General features: G+C 43.9%; 1 protein-coding gene across 1 annotated transcript in view; it reads right to left on the bottom strand.

Annotated features, from left to right (window-relative positions):
• The window catches only part of LOC126108294 (adenylate cyclase type 5-like), a 693,279-nt gene that overhangs the window by 467,897 nt on the left and 213,072 nt on the right, over positions 1–12,310 (bottom strand). The window contains exon 3 of the mRNA XM_049913517.1: positions 3,359–3,451. Within this exon, the coding sequence (XP_049769474.1) occupies positions 3,359–3,451 (93 nt within the window). The remainder of the gene's footprint in view (positions 1–3,358; positions 3,452–12,310) is intronic.

Below are 12,310 nucleotides of genomic sequence, written 5' to 3'. Positions count from 1 at the left end.
GAGAATCTCACTGTGGTTTATGGCAGATTTGGAGAGAGAGCTTCGTCATGCTCTTGTAGAAGTAGAAGTACACTACTGGCCATTAAAATTGCTACACCACGAAGATGACGTGCTACAGACACGGAAATTTAACAGACAGGAAGAAGATGCTGTGATATGCAAATGATTAGCTTTACAGAGCATTCACACAAGGTTGGCGCCGGTGGCGACACCTACAACGTGCTGACATGAGGAAAGTTCCCAACCGATTTCTCATACACAAACAGCAGTTGACCGGCGTTGCCTGGTGAAACGTTGTTGTGATGCCTCGTGTAAGGAGGAGAAATGCGTACCATCACGTTTCCGACTTTGATAAAGGTCGGATTGTAGCCTATCGCGATTGTGGTTTATCGTATCGCGACACTGCTGCTAGCGTTGGTCGAGATCCAATGACTGTTAGCACAATATGGAATCGATGGGTTCAGGAGGGTAACACGAAATGCCGTGCTGGATTCCAACGGCCTCGTATCACTAGCAGTCGTGATGACAGGCATCTTATCCGCATGGCTATAACGAATCGTGCAGCCACGTCTCGATCCCTGAGTCAACAGATGGGGACGTTTGCAAGACAATAACCATCTGCACGAACAGTTCGACGACGTTTGCAGCAGCACGGACTATCAGCTCGAAGACCACGTCCGGGGTTACCCTTTACGCTGCGTCACAGACAGGAGCACCTGCGATGGTGTACTCAATGACGAACCTCGGTGCACGAATGGCAAAACGTCATTTTTTCGGATGAATCCAGGTTCTGCTTACAGCATCATGATGGTCGCATCCGTGTTTGGCGACATCACGGTGACCACACATTGGAAGCGTGTATTCGTCATCGCCATACTCGCGTATCACCCGGGGTGATGGTATGGGGTGCCTTTGGTTACACGTCTCGGTCACCTCTGGTTCGCATGGACGGCACTTTGAGCAGTGGACGTTACATTTCAGATGTATTACGACCCGTGGCTCTACCCTTCATTCGATCCCCGCGAAACACTACATTTCAACAGGATAATGCACGGGCGCATGTTGCAGGTCCTGTATGGGCTTTTCTGGATACAGAAAATGTTCGTTTGCTACCCTGGCCAGCACATTCTCCAGATCTCTCACCAACTGAAAACGTCTGGTCAGTGGTGGACGAGCAACTGGCTCGTCACAATACGCCAGTCACTACTCTTGATGAACTGTGGTCTCGTGTTGAAGCTGCATGGGCTGCTGTACCTGTACACGCCATCCAAGCTCTGTTTGACTCAATGCCCAGGGGTGTCAAGGCCGTTATTACGGACAGAGGTGTTTGTTCTGGGTACTGATTTCTCAGGATCTGTGCACCCAAATTGCGTGAAAATGTAATCACATGTCAGTTCTAGTATAATGTATTTGTCCAATGAATACCCGTTTATCATCTGCATTTCTCCATGGTGTAGCAGTTTTAATGGCCAGTAATGTATTAAACGCATCTCACACTGAATTTCGCGCTAAATTTCGAGCGTCTGTAAAACTTCGCAAATCTTGAGGCTTTTGCGTTCTTTTAAATTTTACGTGCTTATTTTCGCTTCTTCTGGAACAGTTTTCTGATCTGTTTTGTGTACCAGGGTAGGATCACCACTAGCCTTATTAAATTATTTGGTATGTACCTGTGAATTGCTGTCGATACCATTTCTTTGAATTTAAACCACTTCTTTTCTGCGCTTACATAGTCAGAGAGGAAGGAGTGGAGACTGTCTCTTAGGAAGGTGTCAAGCGAATTTTATCTGTATTTTATACAAATATATTTAAATTTATTGCTTACGAACTGCAAACTGAAACTAAAAAAATTGCAAAAAGTTTTGAATTTTAAGCGGTGGTAGTTGGATAAATTGAAGGAAAAAGAGGTTTTTGAGACATTTACAGGGAAAATTAGACAACGTTGCACAGAAACAGGGGAAACTAATATAACGGAAAACGAATGGGTAGCTTCGAGAGGTGGAAAAGGGAAGGCAGCAGAGGATCACCTATGGAAAAAGACACATTCTCTACGAGAAGGCGAGGAGGTCACTTAACTTGACTGTATTGTTCTTTCTCATCCACCCTGCGGCTCAAATCTCGCACCTTAACCCTTCCATCTGGTTGATCAAATGAATGATGCATTCCACGGGAAGCAGTACGTGAATAATGGGGAGGTTATTGATGCAGTAACACGGCTCCGGAGACATACCATACCATGTGAGCATACACCCCGTCCTAGTAACGGGGTGTAAGGGCGTCCCATTAAACAGAGATTGTGTTCAAAAATCGGGTTTCGCAGCAAAAGAGTGGGGAATGACATGGTGTATCGGAACGCTGCTGAACGAAACCAACCTACTTTCGGAAAAAAAATTGCTCTACTTATTGAACGCCCCTTTGAATTCTGTCAGATACTGTAAAGTTATTACAAGAGCGGTTGAATGTAACGGGTGGTGTCTTGAAATGAAGGTATGACATGAATAGCAACAAAATTACGTAATTATGAAATGAGACCAGAAAATGAGACACTGAAAGCAGTCGATGAGTTTTGCTATTTGGACAACAAGACCCGTAGTAGACAGGATACAGAACAGGAAGAAAACCACTTGAGAAAGAGAGGGAAGTATTAATACCTAACGTAAATAGGTAAACAGCTTAGACGAGAAGCGAACAAAAGGCTTTGAAACGTGGTGCGACAGAATATTCTGAAGATTAGATGGGCAGATAGCGTAACTAATGAGGAGGTACTGAATCTATGTAAAAAAAAAAAAGAAATCTGTGGCACAGCTTGACTAAAAAGGAGGGATCTTTTGATAGGATATATCCTGAGGCAACAAGAAATCGTCAGTTTGGTAGTGGAAGGCAGTGTAGCGGGTATAAACTGTAAACACAAAATCAAGTCTTGAATGCAGTAGGGAGGTTAAAGTGCATTTAGGCTGCAGTAGTTATCCAGAGATGAGAGACTTTCAAAGCATGGAGTAGCGTGGACAGCTGCAGCAAACCTCTTTGAACTGGGGCCAATAACAACATCTTCAAAATTTGAAAAGTTGCGTCAATACAATCTATTCATCTTTGCAAGAGATTTTGCAGTCGTTAAAAAAACGAAAGAAATACCTTTCGATAAGAAAACTGGATCACTACCTGGATTGATAGAGTGAATGATACACTAATCGTATAACTAAGATACACTACAGTATGCACGCTATCGTTTGATAAAAACCTCATTTTGGATAATATACTGGAGAGTATAAGCTATGTTATTTCTTACGGCAGCCGCCCTGTACAAAGCCACCTGTTTGGGAAGACTGTTAGATTACTGGGAAGATAATTAAAGTGTACTCACCTCGCGAAGAGCTCGTTGAGCAGGCGTACCAACTCTTCGGCCGTGCACTGGTCTGAGAGGCTTGTGAAACCGCAAATGTCGGCGAACAGGATGCTGCAGAAAGACAGAGGTACAATTAGCGTGACAGCAGTTTAGTAACAACTGAGTGACTGAATATGCAAGGTGATTTATCTGACAGTACTGATCCGCAACGTCTTCAAAACCCACACATAAGATTTTAATTTTCTCTCACTCCCTTTGCTATAGACCAAAACAGACAGGACTTTTTTGGGAGGAAATTTAATGAAGCTAAATTTTGTACGGGGATACATTTTCACTGGAGACCATGGTTTTCGAGTAATTCAAGAAAACGCGTTTGAAGGTCACTTTTGTACTTTTTTCTTGAATGATTCCAAAACTGCAGCCTCAAGTGAAAAGTATCCACAGCACATAATTTAACTACATTAAATTTCCTACAAGAACATCCTGTATATTTTTTTTCTGCAGGACTAATGGTTGCATATGGCGAGTGAGAAAGTATGAAAATATTGCATGCGGTATTTGATGGCGTTGGAGGTTGCATAAAACACATCGATAGGGGCAGCTAGGTGACCCTGTATTCACAGGCTTTCAGAAAAAATCTGAAAAAAAGTTGTGAGGTTGTGGCAGGGTAGGTTGTGCTGAGAGATAATTTTTCAGACAAAATTCGATACGTTGCGCCGTTTCCGAGTCAGTTAGCATTGAAGTTAGCCAGTCAGTCCGTTTCGTGCGCAAATTCAAGTGGCCCGCCAGAGACAGTGCCGCCAAACGTGTTTTTCGTTTGGTTTCCTAAAACCGAACAAGAGAGCGATACAAGAACTTGACATGAGACTTCAGTAGTGATCGAACGCGAGACAAAGACTGAGCTGTCTCGCGCACTATCATGCATGCTATCAGGAGAACTGACACTAATTGTATCTGGCGGACCGTTTGTATTTGCATGCGAGGAGGTCAACTTTTAAGTTTTAAATTTTTAATTTAGATTCAGATTCTGCGGCAAAAAAATCTGGAACAATTGTTTCCATTCTTGGTATACGATGCTGCAATCGGTGGAAGAGTTACAAAAGAGCATACTGAAATTAGTCAGCCTCATGGTGAGATTGGAGGGGATTCGCCGAAATCAAGCATGCTGGTGGTTCGGGGGCTCACCGAAATCGGTCCTGAAGCGAACTAGACAGTATGTAACTATAAATGTAGTTTATTTGTCAGACTCTTTTAAATGACTAAATGTAAAAGTTTTCCTGTAACATCAAATTTGCAAAACTAAATTAAAATTTTAACTATAATATCAACTGTTTGGAACAGAAAGGTTTATATTTCTATCAGAAATGTAAAGTACATTAAGTGAATCGGTTCATAATTGCAAAACTCGTAAAAAATTTGTTTTGTCGACAACAGCAATAATCAGCTACGAATGGGCAAAAAAAATGTTTCTGGTAAACCGTAGGCCTTTTTTTTCGTAGAATTCGAATCTGCAATGCATATGGTGTGTTCCCATTTGAAAACTGAAAGTTCATCTGCAAGGGGTACGGGGAGGGGGGGGGGGGTGGCTGGTGGAGGAGGGACAGTTTCAGAATAGAGAAGTGCCCTTCTTGAAAATATTAACTTTTCATCTGAAACAATTTTTTCGTACAATGCGTATTTTTCGAAATATATAGTTAGTCCATGTTAAAACGAACATCCCATACACGAACGAGAAGGTACAAAACGGAGTGACGTGGGAGAATGTTGAAGAGGTGATTGTTCAGCAGTGCATCGATAGGGTCTACAGGAATTTTCGATACTATCTGTCAGGTTTGACCACAGACGTAACGGTAACTGCTGCTTTGGTGCAAATTTCTTTATACCGTTATATGCTATCATATTTTAGTCAAATTGGAGAGAAATTACGTTTTTAATCTCAACTGTGTGTAAGAAAGAAAACACTATCCTTCCCCTTTTGGAGGGAGTTATAATATTTAGTCGATTTATCCATCTGTTTTTCTTTGCGATGAACATTTTTTCTCAAAATGTTTACTCTTTCTCGGGGTACCCACTACAGCTGCTTTTTTATGGTACTTGGTTGGTGTTATTTCAGTTAAATATTTGACGTCCTTGTGTTCAAAAATGGTTCAAATGGCTCTGAGCGCTACAAGACTTAACTTCTGAGGCCATCAGTCCCCTGGACTTAGAACTGCAGGGTGTTTCAAAAATGACCGGTATATTTGAAACGACAATAAAAACTAAACGAGCAGCGATAGAAATACACCGTTTGTTGCAATATGCTTGGGACAACAGTACATTTTCAGGCGGACAAACTTTCGAAATTACAGTAGTTACAATTTTCAACAACAGATGGCGCTGCAAGTGATGCGAAAGATATAGAAGACAACGCAGTCTGTGGGTGCTCCATTCTGAACGTCGTCTTTCTGCTGTAAGCGTGTGCTGTTCACAACGTGCAAGTGTGCTGTGGACAACATGGTTTATTCCTTAGAACAGAGGATTTTTCTGGTGTTGGAATTCCACCGCCTAGAAGACAGTGTTGTTGCAACGAGACGAAGTTTTCAAGAGAGGTTTAATGTAACCAAAGGACCGAAAAGCGATACAATAAAGGATCTGTTTGAAAAATTTCAACGGACTGGGAACGTGACGGATGAACGTGCTGGAAAGGTAGGGCGACCGCGTATGGCAACCACGGAGGGCAACGCGCAGCTAGTGCAGCAGGTGATCCAACAGCGGCCTCGGGTTTCCGTTCGCCGTGTTGCAGCTGCGGTCCAAATGACGCAAACGTCCAGCTATCGTCTTGTGCGCCAGAGTTTACACCTCTATCCATACAAAATTCAAACGCGGCAACCCCTCAGCGCCGCTACCATTGCTGCACGAAAGACATTCGCTAACGATATAGTGCACAGGATTGATGACGGCGATATGCATGTGGGCAGCATTTGCTTTACTGACGAAGCTTATTTTTACCTGGACGGCTTCGTCAATAAACAGAACTGGCGCATATGGGGAACCGAAAAGCCCCATGTTGCAGTCCCATCGTCCCTGCATCCTCAAAAAGTACTGGTCTGGGCCGCCATTTCTTCCAATGGAATCATTGGCCCATTTTTCAGATCCGAAACGATTACTGCATCACGCTATCTGGACATTCTTCGTGAATTTGTGGCGGTACAAACTGCCTTAGACGACACTGCGAACACCTCGTGGTTTATGCAAGATTGTGCCCGGCCACATCGCACGGCCGACGTCTTTAATTTCCTGAATGAATATTTCGATGATCGTTTGATTGCTTTGGGCTATCCGAAACATACAGGAGGCGGCGTGGATTGGCCTCCCTATTCGCCAGACATGAACCCCTGTGACTTCTTTCTGTGGGGACACTTGAAAGACAAGGTGTACCGCCAGAATCCAGAAACAATTGAACAGCTGAAGCAGTACATCTCATCTGCATGTGAAGCCATTCCGCCAGACACGTTGTCAAAGGTTTCGGGTAATTTCATTCAGAGACTACGCCATATTATTGCTACGCATGGTGGATATGTGGAAAATATCGTACTATAGAGTTTCCCAGACCGCAGCGCCATTTGTTGTTGACAATTATAACTACTGTAATTTCGAAAGTTTGTCTGCCTGAAAATGTACTGTTGTCCCAAGCATATTGCAACAAACGGTGTATTTCTATCGTTGCTCGTTTAGTTTTTATTACCGTTTCAAATATACCGGTCATTTTTGAAACACCCTGTACTTAAACCTAACTGACCTAAGGACATCACACAGATCCATGCCCGAGGCAGGAGTCGAACCTGCGACCGTAGCGGTCGCGCGGTTCCAGACTGTAGCGCCTAGAACCGCTCGGCTACTGAGGCCGGCAGTTCTTGTGTGATAACCGTTTAGATTGACTACTGATACATGCACTATCACATTAATGGTATCTGCTCAGTCTTACATAATACTGAATTGACCACTAGTTGTTGCGAGAGGCCGATTCGCCAATGTCAGGGTAGATGGGGAAATCGTGTTGCCACTACCGAAGCAGCAACAACAGCAGAACTGGTCGGTCAGAGGAGCAAAGTGTAGCCCGCACAAAACGCCGCGGCCGGTAGATGCGCAGTTGGCTGGCTGTGTGTCGGGAGAGTGGCAGTGGTGGGATCCACGGGCAGGCGCAGTAGGGGAAATGCAGAGCACTGGAGGCGAAGCGCCACTCTTAAACTGACGCCTACACTCACATTTTTTGTAAATATTAAGTAGGACCACTCCACGCCCACACTTGCATGGTGGCCATTCAAAGAGCTCTGGCAGCCTGTTTTGATCAGTAATCTGAAAAGAACTCCGCTGAAAATGCAGCGATTGATTTTCACTTGGCTTGTTAACCATTTGTAACTTTCGGAGAAGAGCCACGAGTGGCGAATTTTGACTATAATTTACACATTTGCCTGGTTACCATGTTAAATTCGCTTCTTCTGCCAAAGTACAGCGGAGTACACATAGTACCAACTTTCTAGCATGCTCTGTGGAGACGCAAATTTGAGAGAATTCTGAAACAGTGGTTTATTAATTTTATTAAATTGGGAATTGAGGAAAAGTGACGTCAGAAGCTTATTAAAAAAACACAATTTCGATACAAAATAAACGTGTATTGTCTACGCTTATGCTGTTCCAAAACCCAAAGCATTTCTCGTTTCAGCAGTTACTCGTGGCACCTAAAAAGTACATTATTTCATCGAAAAAATCTGTAGTTACAGAATTAGCGCGGTAGATAATGAACTTTTGCATAATAACTACACGGCAAAATACAGTTAGTGTACTATGATCTGCCAAAATCTCATTTCGATATCTCAAACCATTGAGGAACGTTGTGCATATTTTATTCTGGATTCACCGCTGGCACGGCGAGATCGGAAATGAGTGTGTTACATCAGACAATTTCCACAGATAGAGACCTCTACTTAAGTCTAAAGAAAAATTCGATATGTTAGCTAAATTACTTACACAGAAACATATTATGTAATTTGCACCAAACGCAAAATCACAGCGACCTCCTTTTCCCCTTATAAACTTGTTCGAATTTCCTGCAGTGTCTTACTTTCACTTAAATATCACAATAACTTTGACAATTAACGAAATGATGGGCAAACCATGAACTTGACACACAAACCTCTAAGTAACACAAAACTTCTTTTTTTTTACCGAATGGTTTCTGTAAGAACGTTTGAGAAAGGTTACAGGGCGCGTGCCTCGATTCTGTCATGGCGGTCAGCCGATAGGTGGCAAACACTTGTTGGCCTCCCTTTCCAAACAAAAGAACGAACTCGTGCAGCGCTTTTGACGGAAACTGGTCACTGCATATTGGCCACTTTATCCTGCACGAACTACAGCTTCCAACGTGGACGAGTCATTGGATGTCATCTGAGTAAAAGATCCATCAGGAATATTTCAACTCTTCGAGAGCTACCCAAGTCGACTGCTGGTGGCATCAGTGTGAAGTGGAAACCCGAAGAAATAACCACAACTAAACCGACACCAGACCGATATCATCTACTGACATTTTCCAGGGTGCTCATCAAAAATTGTATGGATCAGCAGAAGAAATCACTTGTGCATTCCAAAGTTCTCTCATCAGTCCAGCTACCACATCGACTGTGTGTGGCGTGTCAACAAAAATGAAGTACAGTGGTCAAGCAGCTCTCATTACAGGTGGTACAGACCATCCGTCGTGTGAATTACTTGTGAACACATTGTCTGAAAACTGTCTAGAGCAGTTAAATCGATAGCCAACGCGTAATGCAAATATTTTAGATCTGGTAGCCACGAACAGACCAGACCTCATCAACGGTGTCAGTGTTGAGACAGGGATTAGTGATCATGATGTTGTCATCACGACTACGTTTACGAAAGTTGAAAAGTCGGTCAAGAAGGCTAGGAGAGTATTCTTACTAGAAAGAGCAGATAAGCATGTACATGAATCTACTTCATTTACTTCCAAGTACGATGGACGTGGAAGAATTATGGGCAAATTTTAAACACATTGTAAATCACGCATTGGAGAAGTATGTGCCGAAAAAGTGGGTTAGGGACGCAAAAGACCCACCGTGGTTTAACAGCGCAATTCGAAGAATGCTCAGGAAGCAAAGGCAGTTGCACTCGCGGTACAAGAAAGATCGGGAGAATGAGGACAGGCAAAAGTTAGTAGAGATTCGTGCTGCTGTAAAAAAGAGCGATGCGCGAAGCATACAACCACAACCACCGTCATACCTTAGCAAACGATCTTGCTGAACACCCAAGGAAATTCTGGTCTTACGTAAAATCGGTAAGCGGGTCGAAGGCTTCCATCCAGTCACTCACTGATCAGTCTGGCCTGGCAACGGAAGACAGCAAAATGAATAAATCGCCAGGTCCTGATGGGATTCCAATTCGGTTTTACAGAGAGTACTCTACTCCATTGGCTCCTTACTTGCTTGCATTTATCGCGAATCTCTTGCCCAACGTAAAGTCCCGAGCGACTGGAAAAAAGCGCAGGTGACGCCTGTATATAAGAAGGGTAGAAGGACGGATTCTCAAAATTACAGACCAATATCCTAAACATCGGTTTGTTGTAGGATTCTCGAACATAATGAATTTCCTTGAGACAGAGAAGTTGCTGTCCATTCATCAGCACGGCTTTAGAAAGCATCGCTCCTGCGAAACGCAACTCGCCCTTTTTTCACATGATATCTTGCGAACCATGGATGAAGGGTATCAGACGTATCCCATATTCCTTGACTTCCGGAATGCGTTTGACTCGGTGCCGCACTGCAGACTCCTAAGTAAGGTAGGAGCTTATGGGATTGGTTCCCAAATATGTGAGTGGCTCGAAGACTTCTTAAGTAATAGAACCCAGTACGTTGTCCCCGATGGTGAGTGTTCATCGGGGGTGAGGTTATCATCTGGAGTGTCCCAGGGAAGTGTGGTAGGTCCGCTGTTGTTTTCTATCTACATAAATGATCTCTTGGACACGGTGGATGGCAATGTGTGGCTGTTTGCTGATGGTGCTGTGGTGTACGGGAAGGTGTCGTCGTTGAGTGACTGTAGGAGGATACAAGATGACTTGGACAGGATTTGTGATTGGTGTAATGAATGGCAGCTAACTGTAAATATAGATAAATGTAAATTAATGCAGATGAATAGGAAAAATAATCCCGTAATGTTTGAATACTCCATTAGTAGTGTAGGGCTTGACACAGTCACGTCGATTAAATGTTTGGGCGTAACATTGCAGATCGATATGAAGTGGGACAAGCATGTAATGGCAGTTGTGGGGAAGGCGGATAGTCGTCTTCGGTTCATTGGTAGAATTTTGAGAAGATGTGGTTCATCTGTAAAGGAGACCGCTTATAAAATACTAATACGACCCGCCACGCACCGTATTGTGGATCTCGGAGTATGTATGTAGTTGTAGATGTAGATGTAAGCCACACATATGTCTGTAGTCGATGCTAAGTGATGCTTGGGGGAGGTGTAAAGAGCAACGCCAGTGGACAGTGGATGGCATTTAGAAAAATGAACCACAACATATCCTGTGGCGACCCGATGGAAGGGTTTGGGTTTGGCGAATGCTTGGAGAGCATGATCTGCCATCATGTTTTGTGCCAGCAGCAAAGCACGCAGGAGGTCATGTTACGGCATGGGGATGTTTTCCATGATTAGGATGTGGTCCCATTCTTGTGCTTCAGAAAACACAAAATGCAGAAGGGTGTGGAGACATTTGTCGCCACTGCGCACTGTGCGCCGTAGAGGGACAGTTTGGAGACGTTGGTCGTTTCTATCAGCATGACAATGCACCCTGTCATAAGGCAGCATCTCTGATACAATGCAGTGTGATCAGAAACATTCCTGAACTGGACTGGCCTGCCCAGAGTCCGACCTGAAGGCAATGGAACACATTTAAGTCGAGTTAGAATGTCGACTTCAACCCAGATCCCCGTGTTCAATATCAGTACCATTTCTGATTTTGGCTCTTGAGGAGGAATGGGCTGCCACTTATACAGACATTCAGGCATCTCTTTCACAACCTCCCTCACAGAATTCAAGCTGCCATGTTAATGTCCACTAATGACCTCTTCAATGCCAACCAGCATGAATTTCGGGAAACACTGATCATGTGAAACCCAACTCGCACTTTCCTCACATGACATACTGAAAGCTTGGATCAGGTAGACGCAGTATTTCTTGATTTCCGGAAAGCATTTCACTTAGTACGGCACCCACGCTTATTGCAAAAGTACGATAATTTGGGGTATCAAGCGTAATTTGTAACTGATTTGAGGACTTTTTGGTAGGGAGGACACAGCATGTTATGTTCGACGGAGCGTCATCGTCAGATGTAGAAGTACACTACTGGCCATTAAAATTGCTACACCACGAAGATGACGTGCTACAGACGCGAAATTTAACCTACAGGAAGTAGATGCTGTGATATGCAAATGATTAGCTTTTCATAGCATTCACTAAAGGTTGGCGCCGGTGGCGGCACCTACAACGTGCTGACATGAGGAAACTTTCCAACCGATTTCTCATACACAAACAGCAGTTGGCCGGCGTTGCCTGGTGAAATTTTGTTGTGATGCCTCGTGTAAGGAGGAGAAATGCGTACCATCACGTTTCCGACTTTGATAAAGGTCGGATTGTAGCCTATCGCGATTGTGGTTTATCGTATCGCGACATTGCTCCTCCCGTTGTTCTACATCCAATGACTGTTAGCAGAATATGGAATCGCTGGGTTCAGGAGGGTAATACGGAACGCCGTGCTGGATCCCAACGACCTCGTATCACTAGCAGTCGAGATGACGGCATCTTATCCACATGGCTATAACGGATCGTGCAGCCACGTGTCGACCCCTGAGTCAACAGATGGGGACGTTTGCAAGACGACAACCATCTGCACGAACAGTTCGACGACGTTTGCAACAGCACGGA

This window comes from Schistocerca cancellata, chromosome 11 (assembly GCF_023864275.1).
Source record: "Schistocerca cancellata isolate TAMUIC-IGC-003103 chromosome 11, iqSchCanc2.1, whole genome shotgun sequence".
Lineage (NCBI taxonomy): Eukaryota > Metazoa > Arthropoda > Insecta > Orthoptera > Acrididae > Schistocerca > Schistocerca cancellata.
Note: the sequence above shows the minus strand (reverse complement) of the source record. Positions and strands in the feature narration are given on the sequence as shown.